The sequence below is a fragment of the Cupressus sempervirens genome, chromosome 5 (genome assembly GCF_028749045.1).
Source record: "Cupressus sempervirens isolate cs-2001-9-10 chromosome 5, ASM2874904v1, whole genome shotgun sequence".
Lineage (NCBI taxonomy): Eukaryota > Viridiplantae > Streptophyta > Pinopsida > Cupressales > Cupressaceae > Cupressus > Cupressus sempervirens.
The window spans coordinates 90,740,361-90,765,761 of record NC_143122.1 but is presented as its reverse complement, the minus strand read 5'-3'; the positions used below and the strand labels follow the sequence as shown (position 1 = coordinate 90,765,761).

Sequence of the window (25,401 nt, the reverse complement as noted above, 5' to 3'; positions counted from 1 at the left end):
ATCCCACAACTCCCAACACAAGCTAAAGGAAGTTTGATCTTAATACCGTATTGCTCCTAATTGCAGGTTACGGCCAGCTGGGTATGACAGTGAAGTGTATTACACATCGCATGTGGTTCCAAAAAGACGTAAGACCATGTGGAGAGTTGGAATTGTATTTATTTCTGCCCAACCCGATTTGTTAGTCCAGCTAACTTCACCTCCCAACTTGGTGTCTAGCTGATATCTCAAATGCAGCCCAATAATGAAGAACGGCAGCCTCCAATACCTTCAATCAATTATTAAATCGATTGCCAAATTGTATACATTACAATCGATTCCCTTCAGAAATAATCTTCGTAGCCACAGTGATCACAGTTGGAGAAATACAACAAATCCACTATACTTCAGCAGTGGAATAAATACACTTCTCAGTTATAGTGATGAATAGTAGAGAAGTTAGGCAATCTTAGCTATACCTTAGCAGCTAAATTGTAAGTGCAATTCTCAAAATTTCTAACCCTTATCTATCAATAAGGGCATACAGTTAAGAACCCAAGAAGAAGCCACAAAGGCACAAAATCAAATGTATAATCAAGCATGCTTTTTCTAAAGAAATGGGCTCTCATTTATAAGCATCCATTGGCAAAAGTTTCCATAAAAATCCACTTCAGAAAACGTGGAGGTTTCCCAAAAGAACTCAACACTAGAAACTTTCCAACTTGCTTTTTGGAAATATCTCTTAAAGTCATTATTATAATAATAATAACATTATTATAATAATGCAACTCAATGAATAATAAATAAACTAGAACTTGTGCAATTATAACCTGGTTAACCGCAAGTGACAACCAACTACCAAGCCACCCACTACACTACCAAAAATAGCAACTACTAAAAATAGTAAATCCATAACTGAGACCCCCAAAACACCCTATCAACTCATGAGGGTCGCTATGATGAGCTAACTCTATCAACCGCACAAACTGGCCAAAATGGGGACATTACATTAGTGCCCTCATCTAGCTCAATAATGTGTTTTATCCCTCTATCAAGTGGTCTGCCAAGGGGTAAGTCAATAAGTACTTTAGAGTGTTTAGTTCTAAGCTAATATATATCCAGATAGTAGGCTACTTATTTTGTCCCATCAAATGTAGGCAACATCCTACACTCCACTGCCCAATCAACTGTGTCATGCTCAACAAGACAATGCATCCATTTGAAAAAGAAATCAACTTCAAATTGCTATTTGTAATAGCCTTAAGGATGTGAGTTTTACCATGCTTAACGAACCTCATCTCCATCTGCTCGGTGTTGAAATAAATGTTCTCTATGGTGTGTAACCAGCTCAAACCAAGAACCACATCAACGCTGCCCATGTATACCACATAAAAATCCACATTGAAAGAATAGTTATTCAACTTCATGGGAAGCTCAGAAATCATCTTGTTATACTTAAGAGTCTAACAATCAACCACCTACACTCTAAGACCCTCAAACTCCTTTGTCTTAATCCCTCTCTTTGAGACCAAACATGAAACAATGAAGTTGTGAGTAGCACTTGTAAGAAGTAGTGCAATAACACATTGCCCTGCAAAGAGACTATGCATCCTAAATGCTCCTTCCTTTCTCATACTAGAAAGGTATACCACCTTAAGGTTAGAGTCATCAATCACTTCATCACCATTACCTCCTGCCTCGTGTGTCTGTTGTTCATTATCAGCTGGCTGTTCTAATAAAATCAGACATCTCTTCCCCATCATAGAACCCCTTCATCATCATGTTTTTACCATTTGGCTTCAAAGGGAAATCATTTTTATCACCATAGGGGCCCCTACAATCAAAACATAGTCTCCTCTTTAGATCATTAAGAATCTTCTTATCTGAAGGAGCTGCCATATGTATCTTAGAATCAGATCTGCCATCTTTCTTAGGGTCTGTCTTATTATCATAGGGTGAAGTAGACGATTTGGAAGAAAACTCGCTTCATGGAGTAGACATCTCAAGGTTCCTTAATTTTTTCATGGCTTCCTACAAGGTGGATGGATCCAAAGACGTAGCCCACCCTTTGAAAGACTCAACTAATCCCTCTACAAATAGCATAACCAGTCTCCTCTCCAAAATGTTCTACACCATCACAAATAGGCGTTGAAAGTCACTGATGAATGCCTCAAGCCCCCCTATTTGTCTCAATTCTACCAGCTCTCGGAAATACTTCTCATGGTCCTTATCAAATCTCTCTGCCAATCTATCAACAAACTCTTGGTAGGATACTATCTAATCATGACAGGGTGAAGCTAACCCATGGTACCACCAGTCATGAGCTATCCCATTCAAATGCAACATAACAAAGAAAATAGCATCCTCCTTGGTCATGGGACACAAAGAGATAAGTGTCAAGTTAATGTACCCAAACTCTCACAGTAGCCTTCGCACTACCATCAAAGTAAGTCAAGGTCATCTTATCAGTTGTCTCCTTCAGATCACTCTATCTAGACCTCTGTCTCTCAAGTGTATACCTACCTATAGTGTGCTCCTACTTCTATGTCAAGAATCTATCAAAATTCAGATTTTTCTTAATAGCCTACAATAGAGCATCCCACTCAGCATAATAGGCCACCGCGTCATCAACGAAAAGTACAACCTCAGTCTCAGTACTAGTCACATCAAACTCAAGTCTCAAAAAGGTAGGTTGTTGTGGCCTATCATAAATTGTATGCTCAATCTTGTCCTCAACTCTAGACCTGTGAGAGCTAACCAAAATGCTCCTGGTACCTCTATCTCTGCTTCGCCCTCTAGTGAGAGAAATGGGTTGAAGGTCTCAAAAAACTACTGTAGAACATTAGTACCACCAGAACCACCACCACCCCTATCACCTATGGTGCCAAATTGTATCTCATGTTTTCCCTCGCCTAGTCATGGAGTCCTTCCCCTGTGAGTATAATCAACGCTACATATAAACTATTGTGCCATAATGAACCCAGTTCCCTATAGGCTGGTAGGAAACCACTGTAAGAGCCCCTGTTGGCTCACTCAAAACTATGCTAAAGAAATGTTTTGGTTTTCTGAGGTTTTGCCGAAAACGATTGTTTCGATTGATATATGCCTTTTTTTAATATACGAAAATGCTTCTACAAATGACACAAAATTAAAACTACTATGAATGCCAAGACAGCATCTCAATTGCAGTCATCTGATTTGCAATTATAAAAACATAACATATTAGCAAATTAACTGTTAGGAAGAAACCTATGTGCAAGTTAGGCGCTGGGAATAGGTTGCAGTAGAAATTCACCCACGCCAATGTCTACCAGCTCCTAACGCAGGCCTTATGCAAGTAATGGCTGCACCAAGATCAAACGCTGCCATGGACTTCACATGCCAATTCCCCTAAATACAAATTGTACTTAGCTGAAACTCAATACTACTCGTGTAGAATTAACAGCAGCACCTGTACACGTCTATCAGTGGCAATGACAATGTAAATTGAGCAACAACAAATAGATGCCTAGTCTAAAAGGGACTTCCTTCTCTAATTACAGCAGTAGCAAATGTAGTTCCTCTACAAACCTTTCTCCATTAGATTCCAAAATGCAGATCAGATGATAATTAAATTGCTATACATCAGCTACAATTTAATTGTTGATGCAGGATCATCCAGAGGTATAAGGGCAATCCTGTGTCACCCAAAAAAAAATACTTAGACTTAGTTTCTGTTTCATGTGTTTTCATTTTTGGATACCCATTTGGGTCAAATAAAGGGTCCAACTCTCACAGTTCCACTATCAGTGTTCGTGTAAATCCTGAAAAAATAGGAGTATGTAATTGAGCCATCATTTTGGTGAACTAGGAGGTGTAAATTGGCCAGATGAATGTAATTGTCATTTAGAGCATTCCAGAAAAAGAATCAGGTCAAAAAGGCCCCACGGTTTGAAAGTTATTGCAGTTTTTCGGGTTTTGGAGACCTCCTAAGAATGCTTCAAAGTCAAGTTAGGGGCATTAAATGACTTCGAAAAGGGTCGAAAAATGGGGGACGAGAGAAGCTGGTCCATAGGGCTATAGAGCGCTTCGAGAGCTTTCCGGAAATGTAAACGGTTCATCAATCGGAGCTACGGTTCAAAAGTTATGCCTCCCGGAAGTTCGGTGACCATTTCTGGATTCTTCTAGATTTGCGCCGACTTCTAACGCAGCTTCTGGAACCTTCTATTTGGTCGGTGGATGCCTACTAGCACTTTCTAGAATGTACTCCTAGTCCTTAACCCTCCGGGGTCTATTTAAGGAGATTTCTGGCATAGTAAAAGGCAGTTCGGAGTGGAGTTTGAAAGGAGGTACTGAAAGGAGAAATTATCTCCACATTTATGCTATTGTAAGCCCTTAGGGCATGTTTTGAAGTTTATTTTCTCTGTACTGAATGTACTAGCTTATTTTTCAGTTAATACAATTTCCCTTCTTCTATTGTGTCCATTCTGTTCTTGGGTTGTGTTCCCATCAATTGTTGATAAAATTCAGTAGTCGACACAATTCGCTTAACCAGCAAAAAGTGCAATCACAATGGAGAAATCAGACTCTCCCCAATTCCAATGATAAAACCCTTGAAACTTCTTCAAATTCAATAAAATGCAAACAAAAGAGATGATCGACTTGCATAATGGAGTCCTTTTATAACATTAAGTGGAAAGTGGCTTCATTCTCACACTGAACACCCAAGAGTTTCACCAATACACTGTTCACTAAAGTATCTTCAACAACACACCACTAAATTAGAATTAAGATGCATACATTATTTATTCAGTGAAACTTAATAAACAATCAAAAACATGCAATCCATCAACAAAGCATCAATCGAATACTGATGAAGCCAGGACCAAAAGGCATCGTAACTGACTGCTATAAATAGAGACTCTATATCTGACTTACTATAAACGGAAATTTATACCACTAAGACACTCAAAACACAGTGTAAACTCACAAGGATCACAATGATGAACTGACATTGCCAAAATAATGGGACATCCTAAATTGGGAACATTTCAGATCATGCCAGCCTGTGGAATTGAATGCAAGTTTATACTCGGAGAAAGCAGGATCACTCCGTTCATAGAATGTGGGATGCAAAAGATCCTAAAAAAGATATCATGAATCTTCTAAGAGAGCTTAACATAAACCAAGTTTAGATCAACGAAACCCAATGGCTCATGCAAGAAACATTACAGAAATTGGTTAAAGGAAAATCAATCGGAGAACAAAATGGGCATAGTGACAACTCTATTACAAGAAGGAAAAACCCTCAACCCTCATGCTCTCAACCTTCATTACAAATCTTTCCTCCAACAACAAAAGCACCCTGCAAAGAACAGGAGCCCACCTTCTAGGAAATGCAAGAAGAACGTCGAGAAGATTAAAGGAACACAAATATGGAAGGCAGTGTATCCTACAGAGACTATGTTGATTTGAGAATAAGATACTTAGGTGGGGGAAATTGTGATTGCTTTAATGATGTCCTTAGGAGGAGGATTGACAAAGTGTACTTATCACCATTCTATGGATCTAGATCAATATCAGCACATGCTTGGGTGTTGCAGGCAGACACATTTCCAGCTCTACCTAATGCCTAAAGAAGTGACCAAATTCGTTGCACTCCATTTACAAGGAGACGCACATGAATGGTGGCATTGTGGCTTGGTTACTCTCGGTCAAGATAAAGTAACCCCTTATGTAGAATTTAGGGAAAGATTGATACGTTGCTTTGATGGAAAGAATCACAAACTGAACTTCAAAGAACTGGCACAATTGAAACAAACTGGCTCAGTCAACAACTACATCACAAAATTCCAGAGACTATCCACACTGGTCACAAATATCTCAGAGAAATGATGGATTATGTTATTCATGGATGGGCTAAGGGAACCCTTGGGAGGTTGGGTCAAAGGTTTCAACCCTAGCACTATCAAGGAAGCTATAAAAGAGGTGTGTGACATGGTTGCATCATCTTTCTCCAAGAATTGTGCATCCTCTCCACCATCTCTACTGCAAGAGGACAAAGATGGAGAGATGACTTAGAATAAGGTTCTGACTGATGAGGACTCATGGCGAGAGGTTCCAATTGATGACTTATTGATGACTTGTTACATTGATTGAATTGACTTTATAATATCACTTTATAAGCTCCTTATTTTAAGTGTCCAATTAATGTAATCAATTAATGTGGTTTAATGATGTCTAATGGCCCCCATTTACTTTTAAACTATATAATACAGTTTATAATGAATTATCAATAGAGTTCACTTTATTTATAATCTAATAACATGAATCCATGCCATCAACTTTAAATCACTAAGTCAATTGGGAATCATAATAGTCAAGTGGATAAGCCCTGTGACCAAGTGCCCTCTCCAAATTAGCAGCTTTGTGAATCTGACTTACTATAAATAGTAAGTCCTTGAATATAAGTGCTGAAGCTAAATCTGTCATAGCCCAACACTTCTCCAGAGCCCATCCAAGTTCCCTTCTATAATTAGAAACCCTGACTTTCCAGAAATAGACACTTACATAAAAAGTAAGTGTATTAAACTAAACCAAACAAAAATAAATCCTAAACTCTCTTGTCCTAAAAAATGAGAATTGACCTCTGGTTCTACTAATTGAGAGCTTATAACCAACTTAGCCTATGAGGGTCAATGAAAAGGCTAAACCAAACCACCAACCATTGTGAGCTAGAAAGGGTAGATTACATTATTGCAGCAGTGAACTTTATCTTTCTGAATATGCAGACAGAATGTTTTGGAAGAGAATGTGGGTTCCAAAAATAGGAGTTGGGCAAATTAATGAAACAAGTGTGTTGATTTTTTTGTGACTCGGTGTTTTGGTTTGCTTCTTATCGTGGCTTTTGTTTTGTAATCCCTGTGAACAAATTGGTGTGCAACGTTGATTATTTGCATGGACTGGGCAATATTATCTGATTTTTCTTTCAGTTGAGTTTGGGAGAGTAAAGGACAGCAGACATTGTGATTTCAGAAGTAGAAAAGAATCTTCAAGATGTGGTGACAAATACATTAAGTGGTGTCTTTTATTCTTTTATTTTCTGAAGATTCGGGCTGTGTGAAGCAGTTTGAAGAGGAATTTATTTGTGCCTTGGAGAATTTCTTACGAAGTTCTGCCAGTGATATGTGTGGATGTGTTTCTTCTCCACGACCCCTGCATTTCGAGAACAGAAACAATCCTAGGATGTGGGGATGAGGATGGCTCATTCCTCCATCGCCACTCAACCACCATCACACTTCTGCCACACTGTCTGGGGACGGAAAAATCACACGGTGTCCCTCAAGAGATGTCAAAAAACTCAGATTTGTCATTCAACAAGCTCAGAGTTGCACACAATTTTATTTGTGAATCAATTGCAAACACATTTCGAAAAAAAGACACAAAGCAATAGCAGGCAGCATATTACACAACATGAACATAAGATAAATCAACCACTATTGAGAGTGTCTAACACACCTCAAAAGATCACGTTTGAAGTATAAAATAATAATTCTAAATCTGGTTACAAACTACACAGAACAATAGCTGGTATCAAATGTCTCTTTCCAGTAATCTATGATTATTACACTAGAAGTGTTTCTTCCTTGACCAAGCTACTACCTCTGAATAGAGTAATATGGATAAGGAGAACTAGACAAGTTATTTTCAATCCAACAATGGTATTCTTATTTGAATTCTCAATAGCTCTTTATTCATCTATCTTATACGTAATACTTGCATAATGGATGTATTTGACAGACTATATATCCAAGGCTGGGCTGGAGCTAAAATAATGGGATATGGCAATTGTTCCATACTGCCTGAGTAAAAAGTAATTCTCTCACATGCTCTTTCACTGAGGAAACAAGTTACTTGATTATTAGGAAAAAAAGTTAAAATTTTCAGTTTAACTCGATGTTCTTTGAGAAAAAGCTGGCATAAATTATAGTTGACTTTGTAGTGCCCAGATCTTTAACAACACCAAGGCAAAAGTTAACATACCACAGGGGATGAAAACCCATATCGAGCCATGAGTATATCATTTGGGCTTTTCTCCATATAGCTAATAGTTATCTGCAAGAGCACCATACTTTCAACATGTTAAGCTCCAACATAGGCTACATGTGATAATCAAATGCCATGCAGTGACTTCACCAAAACCATTGAAATAAACAAGAAATAACTAAAAATGATATATATATCATGGTCAAACAACATTCACCTAGACTTTGCAAGTAATTCCACCCATAATACAGGTGATTTGTCAAGTATATAGCCTCTTACCCATTGACAGATTAACTTGGGCTTCTAAAGATAACTTCCACATTTTTCATTTCACAAGTGAAAAAACTACATTTGACAAGTGAAGATTATGATTTTAATTTTTAAATAAGTGGACTGCATGCAAAACAAAACAGTAAGATACGAATTAAAACATTGCAAGCACTAATTACTGCTTGGCAACTGTATATCAGAAATAAAAAAAATGTTTTTTATCCCAAAGCTGTAATGTCCCCTCTTTAGTTCGACATGGCATTGATCATGGATTTGCCTATTCCAGACTCTCGTAGGCAAATGGTGTGGAAAGAGAGTCAATTCTGCGGATCAGATAGTCATATCTTGCTCTTGAAGAAGTGTTAAGAGGTTATATTTTATCATTATGTGATATTGGGGCCCACATGTTATAATTTTAATTTGAGTTGCACTTTTTATTTTATAAAATTACTTTATTATAAAAAAGTGCATTATAATGAGAAATTATAAAGGATGTTTCTAGAAGTTCTAGCAACTTCTTAGAAAAGTGAATAAATAGAGGGCTGGGCCTCTCATTTGGACATGCTTGGATTGGAGAACTCTTCTACTTCTTCATTGTGAAGACATTTGTGGACTTTGGATCTGCAAATTATTCAATCTTTGGGAACGAATCACTCCCTTGGATTGGCGACTTTGAGGGTGTGAAATATCACCTGAATTGTTGCATAATTGGAGTTGGTATTCATCCATCTCATTGGAGCTTATTGAGAATTCATTGTTAGGGTTTGTTTTTGGTTGGAATAAGGATTTCAGATTTGCCCTATCATTGGAGAAGCATTTGACAAGAGTTTGAAGACAGAATAAGTGCATTTTCAGAATTGGCAAAGTAGGGTTCGGAACCACATAATTGCTCATATCTCCTCAACCCCTTGGAGTTATTTTTTATGGTTTTACAGGGTTACTACCTAACCCTAGGCGCCCATTTTCCTTGCATTTGGGGGTCCCAAAACCCTAATATTATTTTATTTCAGCAGCCGTACAGGTACGGCCTGGTACGGCCCTGCTAGTTTGGGCAGCAGCAGCAAATTAAGGACAGTTTGGGGGTGCGGTTGGAGGTCTTCATCAACGATCTGCAGCAAAACGTGGTGTTCTTCCATAGTTCTTCAAACCAGGTTCTTGCATTCTGAAATATATGTCATTTTTTGGGTAAATTTGCTGTCATACAGTCATTGTAATAATCAGTCCAGAATTGGTAATAAAATAATTTCAGAATTTATTGCATTGTAATTGAAATATGGTTCAATGGCTTTATATATATTGTAATTCTGTGATTATATTCTGAAAGTATCAAATTTGAAATTACCATATTCTGAATATTGTTACTGTTACACGCCAAGTGTTTGACAAAATTCCTAAGTTCAATTTGAGGGTTTCTGTGGCCTTTATAGTGAGGGTCATTACAAAAGCATTAATGTATATGATCGACATTGGTGAAATGCTAAAAATGTAGATTGGTATATTAAATTCACATGCATTAATTTTAGTTTGTTAGCTAGAATGATAAATTGTAAAGAGATTGTCTACAATGCATCCCCTTCCCGGTTAATTTTCATTTGTAAAGATTCAATCCTCGACTGATTGTCTTAATTCAGAACAAATAACAACTTTTAACCTTCTTCAGTCTTCCTACAAAAAATTGATATTTTCAACCCAATTTATAAATGCAATCTATTGGTATATCGATATACAAGCTTCTTCCATCATATGATCTTCTTGGATGCCTTCCCTAAAAATTATGATGAAGCTTCCAAAATTTATATATTTTTTGTTTAGTCCCTATGACCCAACATGGCTAGGAAATCACTATTATGAATAAATTCTTAGTAGCAGAACAATTCTACCACTTCTTTTCCCTTTTTTCTTCTCTACTAGCCTATAAGGTGATAGAAAAGCTATCCATATGATTTCTTTGGGGCATACAAAATGGGGCAAAAGAAATTCCCTTGATAGCCAAGAATACTTATAAAACGTGAAAAGGATCAAGGGAGTTTAGGAAAATGAATAGAAAGAGCAATGGATAGTGATGAACCAGGGAAAATTTTTGCTCCTACATTGGACTTAACCACTTTGATAATGAAAATATTTATCCTCAATTGTAATGTCCCATTGTTAGATAGTGGAGTTAGTGGACCTTTAGCCTATTCAATCAGTTTGCACGGGCTTTTGATTTAGGGTTAGTGTGTTTACCGTACTAGATAAAAAAATCAACGCACAGACAATAGATATGAATAGCAGAACTTCTTATTATTATTCGCATATGCCAAACAGTACATTATGCTCGATGATATCTCCAAATTACAATGCTTCCCGAAGAGGGTATAAATACTTTCCGAAGAACCTTCCCGAAGGGACCCATCGGCTACATGACAATTACCGAAGGGCCCATCGGCTACATAACAAGAACCTTTCCGAAAGGGTCCGTCGGCTACATAACAAGAACTTCTCGAAGGGACCCATCGGCTATACAATATTTACCTAAGACATCATCCCCCCCCCCAAAAAAAAAGTCTCCTAAAGACAATACAACAAAATTGTGCAAGGAACGACCAAATAGATGCTATGCAGGGGAATGGGTCTGTGCTCTCAAATCACTCAACTCAGCCTGAAGCTTGTAGACTTGTTCCTTCCGAACCTTCAGCTCCACTTCAGCTTCCATCTGAAGCTCGAGGATGGACTGCATCATTGCTCCAACTTCCCCCATCTCCTTCTCCTTGTTCGTTGCTGCCTACACCTTCTCTACTACCAATTGCTCCTTCTCTGCTAGCAGGGCTTTTCTCTCGGATTGCCAGGCCGCCCTCTCGGATTCCCAAGCTGCTCTTTCTGAAACCAACCTGGCAGTTGCCTCCTTCCAAGCTCTCTCAACTGCTACCTGATTTGCCTGCGCCTTCCGAAGAGAGTAGTACGCCTGCTTGTGCAACCTTACTAACTCCTGAAACAAAATGTCAACTCGGCTGTTCACACCAAAAGCGGCTGTGGTAGACCACTCCTGAAGCATCTCATGAGTCTCTACATCCGGCCAACCTTGTTCCTCAAAACAAACCGTGAAGGCAACTAGGCATCCAAGTCACATGAACGGGATGACTCAGTCCAGCTCCTTCACAGTCGAATCTAATGCCTAAGTCTCCATGGAATCCAACACCTGACGAGCCCGTGAGCCTAGAGCTACAAAGTCAGCCAAAAATGCCTCCATCTCCACGGCGTCGGTCATATGCTCAGCAATACCATGTGACGGTCCAATATCTGGAACGGGCTATGCAACCTGTCGCTGAGTGTCTACCTCAGAAACATCATCTCACGTAGGAGTCGATACATAAGCCATCCTAGGAGTCGGAGCACGATGGAACCATGTGCTCAAAAAAGTACTGACCTCCTGAATGCGACTCTCTCTATCATGCTCTGATGATGCCAACAGTGTTGCATCCACCGTCACCACTGCATCCGATCCTATGACCTCCAAGTGTACACCCGAAGTATCCTGTCCGTTTGCTAACTCTGGTGGTGGAAGATCAGCTACCTCCATGGCCGTCTCCTCTCTTTCGTCTGGTACGTTCTCTACTGAAGGTTCCTATACTCCTGCTAGCTATGCTACGATGACTTCCACTGCTAGTTGTGCCTCGAAAAACCCAACGTGTTGCGCTACAGGAACTTCTGCTACTGGCTAAGATACAACAAGTGCCACGGTTGCTGCTACCGGAAGTGGTTCAGTAAGGGCTGGAAAAGTCCCTCGGCTGACGGGTACTGTTGTCTGAGCAAATCCTACGGCAAACCCAACTCCCAGCCGAACAGGAGAAGGCCTTACCCCGTGTTGCCATGGTGTTGCTACTATGATGGCCTGTTGGGGTGCACCGATCATCAGTACCGATCGCCTTGCTTGTCCAAACCCTGGAATGTGAGCCATGCGTAGACCTGTTGGCACCAAACAGGGAGTAACAAGAACTGTACTACGCAGAAACAGCAAGGGGGTAGCCGTGACACCCTAAACCTCATCATCATCTTCTTCCCCTTCTTCGTCCCCTATACTGTGAGATTTGCCAGATTCTAGAACACTCGGTAAAGGAATGCCCTTTCCACTTGAAATCAAGAGGACCACAGCAAGTGTTCCTCACGCAAGAAGCATCCACGTCAGGAGGGAGCCGGAACACCAGTACGGAAGGTGCCACATCGGGTGGATATAGAAACAATCGACACAGTCAAAACAACAATACCAGCAACAACAATAATGGCGGAAGGAGTCGAATTCAGTATGATGCGAATGGTCGGCCGATAGTTCAATGCCACCCATGCAATCTATGGGGTCACTTTGCCCGAGAGTGCACAACGGCGAACACACCGAAGTTGCTATGCCGATGGTGTGCACCTGGAGATCATGACAATGCTGTGCCCGAAGTCTAGAGTAAACTTGATTACTGTCGGGATGGACGAGGAAGAAGTTTTGGCAGTCATTCAGAAGCAGGCGAAGCTCTACCCTAATCCGACAGAGGAAAAGAAGAGACTAGAGGAAGCCTGCGCAGAGATCCAGAGAGCAACACAGGCAGAAACGGCACACTTGAAAGACACACTTGGTACCTCCGTACGGAACTGCGCAGAACGGAACATTGTACGACAAATATTGCAAGCTAAGGTACCCGTCAGGATAAATGATCTGTTGCTCACTATGCCTCAACTCCGTACGGCACTCACGAATATAGTCCCGATTACTAAGCAACCAGTAGAGCAAGAAAAGGAGAAATAGGGGGGCGCAAGTACAGAAGACCCAATGCTATTAGCTCTTTCATCCAGACGCTATAAGGCGGTTGTCGAAATGGGCATTCTCATAACGGTGTTAACAGACATGATCGTAGACGGAGGGTCTAGTGTCAATGTGCTGCCAAAGGATACTTGGAAAAAGTTGGGACAGCCGACATTGTGGCCACCTACCTTCTAGTTGTTAACAGCCGATCAACATGGAATCAAGCCATTGGGAATACTCATAGCGCAACTAGTAACGATTGGAACACAACCCTTCCTGTTGGACTTCGTCGTGATTCCCCTGAGGCGGAAAGGATACGATGTTATTCTGGGTCGGGGGTGGTTGATACAAGCCAAGGCAAAACACGATTGGAAGAAAAATACTTTATCAATTAAAAGCAAAGGCCGGAAGTATGTCATTGATCTACACACTCAGATGGTTAGAGACGAAGCTCTATCGTCGGATTTCGAAGGAGAAGAGGACAAGAGGCAGAGTATGGAACCCGATCAGGAGGGAGTCCTACAATTGGAGGGAGATGATGATCTCGATTCAGTAAACGGTCTTTACCACTGGCAAATGTAGGATTACGAGCTCTTTCCGTGTTGTAATATGGTAAGGATCAACAAAGGTAAGAAAGAAGGAAATGAATGTCCAAAGGAACAAAGAGAAGCCGAAGAAGGAAATGAATGTCCGAAGGAACACAGAGAAACCGAAGAAGTAAATGAATGTCTGAAGCAACACAGAGAAGCCAAAGAAGGAAAGGCGAGTATGACTGAAGCTAAAGGAAAAAACATACAGTACGAACCCAAAAGAAGGAAAGATTCCACTGTACGACTGCATAGGAAGAAAGTATTACGTCGAACCACAGATATAGCAGAAAGGTACCGGCAGCAAGGAAGACACAATCCGGTCTACACAGGCAACAAAGAGGAAGGGTTCAATAAAAGTTGTCGCAGTACAGTGTGAATGTGTTATTGACGGACAAAAGGGGCAGCTGACGGAGTCCATGGTAGCAAGCTTCAGGAACAAACTGGGCGATATAGAGATGACACAGAACAGGCGTAGCAGGTTTCAACTCGGATAGTGGGTGTTGAAGTACAACAACCGGAATGAGATCAAACCAGGCAAGTTCAAAATTAAATGGCTTGGGCCGTACCAAATTCGAGAAGTGGGCGATAACAGAGCAATAAAACTATGGATGCTAGACGGAAAGGAAGTGTTCGATGTAGTGAATAGGTCAAAGTTGAATGTCTGCCATGAAAGAAGTAATGCACCTCTGTGGACAAACAACTGAGAGAAGAAGACTGTAAGTGCTGTATATATGTAAATATTGTACATAGTTGTTCAAAAAAGTTGAAAAAATTGGGAAAAAAAAATTTTGAAAAAAAAATAAATAAATAAATTTTTTTTAAAATAATAATAAAAAACAAAATGATGAAATAAGTCACCGTACGACTTTTCCAAAGTCAGTGTATGGAATTTATTGGTTCACCGTACAGATTTTATAATAAGAAAGCAGTGTACGGTTTTTAAATGCTACCGTACGGTTTTTCAGTGGGCAGACACCGTACGGATTTTCAAGACAATTCCCGTACAGATATTTTCACAGTTGTCGTACGGATTGTGGAGGCAGTGTACGGATTTCTAATGATTTAACAGCGTACGGATTTCTTGTGAGTGGGCAGCGTACAGATTTCGGGTTCCAGCCACGTACGGTTTTCTGAATTCATCACAGGTTTTATAAAATCTGATTACTTTGGAGGGCATATGCAATGTACGGATTTTAAAAGGAGTGGCCAACGCACGGGTTTTAACAAGCAGTGTACAGATTCTTTCATTAGTTGCAATACGGATTTTGGAGCCAAGTCACTGTAGGATTTTTCAGCATATTCAAAGTACGAATTTTCTTAAGGTTTTAGCATACGGATTTTGTAATCTACTTGCAAATTGGCGTACGAAAATTACCAACTGGGATGCACTGTGCAGATTGAAGGCAAACACCACCGTACGGATTTGTGAAAACATTGATCTTCAGGATGGTGATTTAGCAAACACAGTACAACATCATGGCGTAGTTGTACATTGGTAGCGCAGAAGGAGGTTTTGTAAATAAAAAAAAAGTCGACAAATCAAGAATGCTCGGAATGAGTAGCATTTGATGCCAAAGGGAAGGAGAAGCATCAGCGGTTGCCAGAAAGAGTGTGGGATCAGAAGAAAATGATAGAAATAGTGTGTTCCATGTAGTTTTGTGTGGGTTTCGGAGTGCTAATTTGGTCTTGGTGGCGAGGGGTGCTGCCCCTCGACCCCGCCCTGTATCGCGACAAGGAGCGCGCCTGGGGCGCTGCTCCATGACCCCGCGAGGGCATTGCCCCTTGGACCCCCAGTCATTGCAGATATTAGTCGTGGGAAGTGTGACCAGTTGATGAAACCTGGAGCTGCTGCAGGCATAGTGTGCCAGAAGTGGAAAAATCTACGCAACAAGCATTTCAAGAGGGGTGTTACACTTGGAGTAGGTGTTGGCCGTGAAGTTGTCTTGGTGGATGCAGAGAGAGCTCGAGAGGAGTTGATCATCTAGTTGAAGGCAGTTTAGCAACACTTGGCTCAGTGGACCCAGAGTTGGAAGTAGAAAAAGCGGCACTGGTGGCTATCAAGGTCAACTTGACTTAGGAGACAGTGGCTACAGATGCCATATGGGCTAGAGACCAGTTTGGTTCAGGCACGGAATGAATGTGAAAGTGATGTGACAGAAGCAGATTTATCTTGTTGAAGTTAGTCAGTTAATGTATTTTGTTTTGTAATTGTCGTCCGGAGATGACTTTTTCTTTGGGGGGGGTTGATGTTGTAGGTAAATATTGGGTAGCCAACGGGTCCCTTCGAGAAGGTTTTTGTTATGTAGCGGACGGACCCTTTTAGGAAGGTTCTTGTTATGTAGCCAACGGACCCTTTCGGGAAGGTTCTTGTTATGTAACCGATGGGCCCTTCGGTAATAGTCATGTAACCGACGGGTCCCTTCGGAAGGTTCTTCGGAAAGTATTTATACCCCCTTCGAGAAGCATTGTAATCAGGAGATATCATCGAGCATAATGTACTGTTTGGTATATGCGAATAATAATAAGAAGTTCTGTTATTCATATCTATTGTTTGTGCATTGATTTCTAGGCCCTTCGGTAATTGTCATGTAGCCGACAGGTCCCTTCGGGAAGGTTCTTCGGAAAGTATTTATACCCCCTTCGGGAAGCATTGTAATCAAGAGATATCATCGAGCATAATGTACTGTTTGGCATATGCGAATAATAATAAGAAGTTCTGCTATTCATATCTATTGTTTGTGCATTGATTTCTTTACCCAGTACGGTAAACATAGTGAACCTTGAAGGCAATTCGTCTAACAGTTTTGATAGTATTTGATGGCTAGTTGAGCTTCCATCAATCATGCGTGGAATGCCCTTTTATGGAGTGATTTAGGGTTAGTTCTCCAATAATTACTATTTTTAGTAGGTTTGTTTCAAACACCAGCTTGGCCAATTGACAGAGTTTCTATTTTTAGTATTGTCAGTAGCTTTATTATTTATGGCTAACTCGATTTTTTATCAACCAAGGACTGTAAATTAAATAATAGAGCTGTTAATTAACAAAGCCAATTTAAAGATTTTACTTAATCACTATTTTAATTTATTTAATGAGGCACTATAAATCATCAATTATAAAATTAAACGAAATTCACTTTAAATATTTGGGCCTTTATACTTAAGGGACATCAAAGAATTAAAAGAATTGAATTTTATTAAATAAAGTGTGACAAGAAAAGTTGATCGAACCTCTTGGGAGAAAATACAAAAAAAGGACTTTGGACATTCATCTTGTTATGGTAAATTGATGTTGTTGTTATTAAAAAGAAGAGATGAAGATTCCTTATATAGATTTACAACGATGGTGCTTCTAAAAGAAACAATTGTGAACTTACAACGATAGTAGAAGCTACCTAATAAACTAAAGACTAACTAATATGACCATTAAAGAAACATTACAATATTCTAATACCCTCCTTTAATGGCCATTGCCCAATTGTTGTGATTTAGTCATAAATTTTGCAAAACATTCTACTGCTACTAAGACCATCCCTAGATCTACAAAATGTTAATGACCAAGAAGCCAAAATTCATTTAGAATATAATAGAGAAGGGTGCCCCCTTCTTCAAAAATATTTCCAAAAAGAGACGAGCCTATCACCAACCCTCCCAAAATCAACCAAAATCTGACAAGAAATCATATACAGAAAACATCCAGCTTGATGTTGGATAATGGAGCTCCCCTTCCCTGTAGCTAGATACATGTAATGTCCCCATTTTTTGTCGACATCGGAGTTTGAGAGATTAGCCTATTCTTGTGATCCTCGTAGGCTAATTATTGTGAATAGATGGTCTTCTGTGGCAGTGGCTTGGCTTGGGAGGGTCTTGTCTTCTCCACAATTCAGTAAGCTACAGTTTGGTCTTTGTTTGGCTCAAATTAGACTTTGTTTGGGCTTCATTTTTCGTACTTACTATCTGTGGTAAGTGGGGTGTGGATTGAGATGGACCCCTTCTATTTTTAGAAATTGCATTTGGACACAAAGAAATAATATGTATAACTCCTATTTCAAACGGCATATTTAAATAATGAGTATTTTGGGAGTTATTATATTTTTAGTGGCTTAATTATTATTAATTTATTTAATGGCTTATTATAAAGTTATAATTTAACTTTATAATTTCACTTAAGTTGAGAGTTGAGTTATCAGTGGAAAGAGTCATTTATTAATTAGTTAAGTCAATTCAAGTGAAAGAATCTAATGGAAGCTTCTAATTAATGTTGTGTGGTGAAGCTTCTTGAGTGAAGTTACATTTTGGCAACAAAAAGGGCATATGGAGGTTATAAATACAAGCCCATTTGTTGAGAAAAGCATGCTTGGATATTTATTTTCTTTTGTAGCCTTTGTGGCTTTTCTGAATTCTGATTTTGTATGCCCTTGCTGAAGTATAAGGGTTATTCTGAGAATTACTCTTGCAAATTTTGCTGAAGTATACAATTTTCCATTCTCCTACTATTCCACTGTGTCTAAAAAGAATTTGCTGATGTGCTTTATCTTTTGATTATCTCTTGTGAGGGTTTCTGAGTTGTGAGATTCCATCCATTGTTGATGTATAATGGATTGGATCTGAGATTGTGACATCTCCTTATTGTGTTCATCTGTGGCTGGGAGAAGCATTTGTTAGCTAAGAATTTTGGGATTAATTCTGAAAAATCTGGGAGTAGCGTTTATATATTACTGACCTGTGTATACCGGTTAGAGCTTGGTGTGCATTCTTAAAGGCTGTCATATTCTCCTGTAGCAGCAACTGGTGTTATTTTTCATGCCTTTGATCACTTTTGACAGGTCAGCAAACACCAGTTAAGCCCTACGTTTATCTTCAGACATGCTGCAATTGTATTGGGAGAACTTGCATTGACTTTTTGTGACTTGCATTGCAAGTTGGGAGCCCATGTTGTGCTGAAGTGGGGCTGCGTTCAACACCTAGAGGTTTGCAATTTGATTTTGGAACTCCACTATCCTATGTGAAGCTCATGTAGCAAACACTGGAGGTCATAATTTGGTTCAAAATTTAATTGGATGCTCTATAACAGGTTCTATGTTTTCAATTGATATAAATAAATTAACCTACAGTTTATTATTGTACAAAGACATTGAATGAGAAAATTGTTCTTTGTTCATTACTAAATTAGTATCATAATTCAGCCAGTAGAACTTTTGCAAATGAGCTGGAACTAAATTAACAAGATTGCTACTTTGGAATGTAGTCTGTGGATTAGTTCAGCCCATAGCAATTTAAATCATATGCTAGTATTGGAGAATGCTTTGCCAAGTGTTTGACAAAATGCTAAACTGTTGATTAATAAAAGAAATTGATGTTTTGTTAACACTATAACCAGACAGGGTTATTACAATACATACCAAGAACAATTGTTGTGATTTTGAGGAAAAATCAGCAAACCCTCCAAACTTTGTAGATGAGCAAGATGCCCCAAAATAGACTACAAGATATTATGATTTGAAGTTTACAAAGCATCATTTTTTACGAAAAAAATTGACGAAAACCCAACACAAATTTTGAGCTGAAAATTTGATCAAAACCCAGCATGATTTTTGAGGTGAAAAATCCATCAAACCCAAACATAATCAAAGACACAAATAACAGAATATGAATTTTTTTTTTAGGAAAACCAGTAAAATCTGGTAGAAACATTTTAAGGAAAAAATGATTAAAACACATCAAAAAATCTTCAAGGGAAAAACTTATGAAACCCCATAAGATAATTTTTGACAGAAAAATTATAAACCCAACAAAGAAACCTTCATACAAATAAACATGAAACTTTGCATGGTAAAACAGAACACACAAGAGCATGCAACTCACAAAAAGACATGCAAGCAACATACAAGTACATGCGAAAAACATGCAAAGTACATGCAATCTTCGAAAATCAGAGGTTTTTGCTCAAACTAGGAAATCGCGCAATCAAACCCCTAAACCAAGCTTGTGATTTTCAACAAAATCTTCAAAGAGGAACAACAAAATTTTCATACAATACCTCTAACTATTATTATTTTTTCAAAATATCAAAAAACAAATTTTTGCAAAATATCTAGATTAAAAAAGGCTTGAATTTTCTTTAAAACTTCGCAAAATTATATGAAATCCCATTGACCTACACTAATACCATGTGACAAATAAATATGGTTTTATTTAACAAAGGGAGATAAAGCTCCTAATGTAGATTTACAATGTTTCAAAAAGAAACAATTATTAAATAGAGATGATAATAGAAACTACTTAGTAAACTAAAAACTAACTAAGATGACCAGTGAAGAAACATTACAACATTCTAATACATTTGGCATGTTGAGTTTTGATATTGAAGTCATTAATTCACCTGGAATGATTGCTTTCTTGGTTTATGAGGACAAAAACCCTAGAGACAACTTTCTATACATAGTTGAAAGACACTATCTACAGAACTTCTTATTGATTTCATTCACAAAGTTATAGCTATGCTCATTGGAGAAAATCTACATTTTAGTTTTTGAGTTTATTAAATAGCTTATCGGTTTACTGAATATTATATATCAAAATTGAAGAGGAGATTTATAGAATATTCTATTGAATTTATTTCTATTTCTTGGTTGTACCATCTTAAAACAGAAGTACCCATCATTAAAGGCCTTTTAGCTCCCGCCCTTTAGTGACCTTATGGACCATGGATCGATTCGTGTTGAATCAACTCTTCTTCCTATTTTCTCCTACTTCTTGCATTTTCATCTGTGCAGTTTTCGAGACCTCAAGATTAGCTCCTTTTCGCCCAACCTTAGGATAGGGCAACCTAGGGTCAACCTATTCCCTGGAGACTAGTTCCCAAGGCTAGTGTAGTCTTAGGGTTGCAAATTTGGAAATTGGACCTGGTCATTTTCCTTTGTTTTCATGCCTAAAAACTAGCATAAAGGAAGCCTAGGCATCTCATTTTCACATCCATGACTATTATAGCAATCCACTAGACATCCAAGTAATTGCGAGGCACAATTTCAAGCACTCAGGCAAACAATTTTTTCATCAAACATTCAAGGCTTTCAAAGATTCAAAAATCCTTTGCGAGCATTTCCTCTTTAAGATCTAACGTTTTGTTGGCCATCAAGGGAGGGTCTCTACATAAAGGCATCCATCATCTTCTTTATTGATGCACAATTACATCCATGGCTTTGTAATGTGGTTGTGGTAGATGCAATGCATTTGTGGAGATTTCCTACATCCTTCACTGCAAATTCAACATTGATGACACAAAAGCATCGTAAAATGCTTATTGACAAGGGTTTCTTCAAGCAAGGTGAATGTTTACATTTGTCTTGCTACCTTTCATGTTTTACATCTCAATTTCAAGGTTGATTCCTCAATATAAGGCTTGACCATGGCAAGCCCTCATTAAACCAAAACAAAAGCCAAGTTCTATTGTGTGCAGGAGCAAAATACCCGAATTGTGGTTGAAAATCTAAGAACTACTCACAAAGACCTTTCCAAAGAAGTTGGGTCAACCTGCTACTGTGTCCCACAATTACCGATTCGGAAGCAAATGCAGGATTCGGATGCAAGATGTGGGAAAAAAATTTACAGATGCATTTGGAAACATCTATATACATATATACAAATAATTTAAGAAACTTATTAATACAAGAACTTAGAATTAGAAACTTAGAAATATACAAACATACATCATTTGATAGTATCATATGATACTTCACCATTCATCAAGATTCAAGATATTTCATATGCTAATGACTCAATTAGATAGTTAAAACTTCAAAGGCACAAATATTCACATTGAAATTTACTCAAGTTCTAGACCCTGAACTACAAAACCAAAAACATAGTTCATGATTCAATGTTTACTAATCAGAATCATAAGGAGATTAATGGTAGAAAGACCTCTATCAGGGTCCTTTTAGGATTTGCCACAAAAAGATATATTAAAATGTGCAAATAAGCAGAAGTTTTAAATTTTTTAAAGTGAAAAAGGCATTCTTTTTACTTTTTTTAGTCGTCATCCCATGGATGCACCCGGATGCCTTGTGGGTGCCACCCAGATGCCCTATGGGTGACACCAAGGATCCAGACAAATCCAGGTGCCTATGGGTGGCATCTAGGTGGCATCCATAGGGCATTCGCCTGCCTCCAAGTATCTGTCTATATCAACTTCCACCTCCACTGTTTGCCAACAAGTATCAGTATTTGAGGTATCCTAGGAACATATCAATCTTCCTGTAAAGTGTTTGGACCATCATAACAAGACTCATTACGAGTCATGCGAGTCACCTGGGATGGTGAGTCTAGTTACCCCTGACGGGTCAAAATGACCCATGACCTTGACCCGCCAATAATCAAATCACAATTACACTGGAGGAGGCAAATGCGACTAAAGGAAAGGCCACACAACAAATTGAACCACGCAGGAAGGCCTGTTCAAATTTGGCAATGAAAATTTGTTCCCAACTGGCACAAGAAAGTTCTAGGGTAACCACCTTGTAGGAAGTGGTAGCCCAACTCCACGAGCAACTAAGATAGATGGATTCAAAGCTAGCAAGAAAAGCAACAAAGATGAAAATCCTAAAGAATGGAACGATGGAGAAAGATACAAACCTAGAGAAGATCAAGAAACAACTGAACTAACATGGTTCGTGCAGCAAGGTAGTTGGAGATGGGAGCTAATCAGTCCCATCATCCCTCTAAGTATTTTATTTTATAGTTAATACCCTTTTTGGTTTGTGTCATCTGGAAGACTACAAATTTTGTGGCCCAAATGATGTAGACGGTAATTATGTCAATACTTTTGTTGAGATACTAGGGTAGTGTAATAAAGTACTTGTTCCAAAATGATGTCAGTTGCCGATGGTTGATAGACTTCACTAACCATCAAGTCTATTTGTAACTTTGTATCCAAGCTGGAACAAAGTCGGGATGGTTGATCGTACGAAGATATGGTGCTATGAAAAGATATATCTTTCTGTCGTATGTTATTTTTGTGTTCTTTTTGAGTACTTGTATTGGTTATGATTTATAATTCCTTTACAGGTCTATTTGAATGTTATTGTCAGTATTATACGAAACACTTCCATAAGGCAAAAAGCAACTATCATAAATGACACCTGTTTACCGTATGGGGTAAATAGATTAATGCATACAAACAATGAAACAAGAATATGTAACAACAGTACTCCTTTTACTAGTTGCATATGCCAAAGATATTACATTATGCTTATGATAATAATTACAACAATAATCCAAAGTTGTACATATACCATCTCGAAGAACCTTCCCGAAGGGCCCGTCGGCTACATAACACTTATCGACGATAGCAACCCATCGGCTACACAATATCTACCGACGACATACATCCTGTCGGCTACACAATATTTACCGACAACATACATCTTGTCGGCTACAACATACATCCTGTCAGCTACACAATATTTACCGACATACATCCTGTCGGCTACACAATATTTATCGACGACATACATCCTATTGGCTACACAATATTTATCGACGACATCATCCCCCAAAAAGAAAAAGTCGTCTCTAGACGAGAATTACAAAATATCCAAGAGAGATTAACAAAACGAAATACATTAACTGACTAACTACAACAAGATAAATCTATTTCTGTCACACCACTTTCACATTTGTTGCACTAAACTAGTCTCCAAACCACGTTGCATCTATAGCCTCTGCTAACACAATACTATCTCCTTAATAAAGCTGACCTTGATAGCCACCCGTGTTGCTTTCTCTGCTTCCAACTCTTGGGTACCCTGAGCCAAAGTGTCACTGCACTACCTTCAACTGGATGATCAGCTCCTCTCGAGCTCTCTATGCATCCACCAAGACAACTTACGCCAAACACCTACTCTGAGTGCCACCACTAACACACAAACACTCCATGCTTATAGCAACTTCAAGTCTCATCAACTGGTCACACTTCCCATGACTGATAATTGCACCGACTAGGGGTCTAGTTGGCATCACCCCCAGCGGGGCATGGGGTCATGGGGCAATGCCCCAAGCACGCTCCCTAAAATAGCACTCTCAAACCCACACAAAAGTCCATGGAACACACCATTTTTTGTGATTTTCTTCCGATTCCACTCTTTCAGCCAACCACTTGCATTTTCTACCTGTTTATGTCTTTCCCTTTCCTTTGGCATCATACATTATTCATTCTGAATATTTTTAATTTGTCGTTTTTTTTTTTTGCTCCTTCCATATCTTTTTGTTGTACGGCTACATCATTTCCTTGTTGAATGATATAGACTTTGGACTTCTGCTGCAGTTACTTCATCTGACTAGCCGTATGGCTTTTCCTTCCAAGAAGATCTTTAAAACACCACTGGTTTCTTCATAGATCAAGCCGCTGATGTGTTTAACACCATCCCTCCTAGCATGACATATGAATGCAGGCTTTGCGATGCCCTGTATATTATTACGAAGACTTTTCTCTGTGACTTGCACACCGTACGAGTCTTTGTAGTCACCGTATGGCCTTTGGTCTACACACACCATATGGCCTCTGTGTCATTCTCCTGCATGCCGTATGGTGAAGGTGTCTCACTTTGTTGTACGATGAAGGCACTTAAACACTTAGGGTGTCTGCTAAAATCGTCGTACGATGGTTATCTAGAACCGTCGTACAGTGGCATTAAAAAGGAAATCGTATAGTGCCAATTCATGATTCTATTTTGCCGTACAATTATGAAACTCACTTGAAAGTTCGTACAGTGACCGTACGGTGATCTACAACTTTTTTTTTCTTTTTTCTTTTTTTCTTTTTTTCTTTTTTTAACAATTTCTTCCTTCAATTGTTCGTCGACAGGGGAGTATTCCTTTCGTGATGGATTTTTAACTCCGACCCATTCACTGCGTCAAGTACTTCCTTCCCATCAGGCGTCCATAACTTGATCGCCCCGTTATCACCAACTTCCCGTATCTTGTATGGTCCTACCTATTTGATTTTGAACTTTTCAGGTTTGATTTCATTCCGCCCATTATACTTCAACCCTAACTGGCCCGGTTCAAACTTATTTAATTTTAGGTGTTTATCATGCCATGCTTTGCGTCTATTCTATGTCACCTTCGTGGCCCATTGTGCCTGCAGTCATCCCTCGTCAACTTTATTTAAGTTACACGATCTTTCCCTCAGGTTTTTTATATCACTCAATTTGTTCTCGAAACTTGGTACCATAAATTCCGTCGGCTGCCACTCCTTGCCATCAATAACTATATTCTTGATTTTAGAACCTTCACTGCGTGCTCCTAAAGTTTTTATTAAACCCTTACTCTTTGTTTTCTCTGCACATTGTATGATGCATTTTCGTTGCTGCTGGCAACTTTCTACTATATCCATGGTTCGATGTAACATTTTCTTTTCGCGCGGTCCGTTCACTAAGTTCCATACAATGAAATCTTTCCTTTTTCTGGGTTCGTACTGTATGTTCTTCCCTTCAGCTTCAACTGTACCCGCCTTTCCTTCTTCTGCTTCTCTGTATTTCTTCGGACATTCATTTCCCTCTTCTTTCTCACCTTCTTCGACCCTTAACATATTACAGCTCAGAAAGAGCTTGTAATCCTCCATCTGCCAATGGAAAAGGTAATCCTCCATCTGCCAGTGGAAAAGGTCATTCAACAAATCCAAATCATCATCCATCAATCCACCTTCCAACCATAGGACTCCTTCCTCATTGGGTTCCAATTGTTGCTTTCCTTCATCCTCTTCTTTGGAAT

General features: G+C 39.0%; 1 protein-coding gene across 6 annotated transcripts in view; it reads right to left on the bottom strand.

The window, feature by feature from the left end:
* Positions 1-25,401, bottom strand: part of PTAC14 (plastid transcriptionally active 14) — a 358,101-nt gene that overhangs the window by 169,584 nt on the left and 163,116 nt on the right. For all 6 annotated transcript variants that reach the window (XM_089828749.1, XM_089828750.1, XM_089828745.1 and 3 more), the window contains one exon: positions 8,002-8,073. In XM_089828749.1, the coding sequence (XP_089684875.1) occupies positions 8,002-8,073 (72 nt within the window). The remainder of the gene's footprint in view (positions 1-8,001; positions 8,074-25,401) is intronic.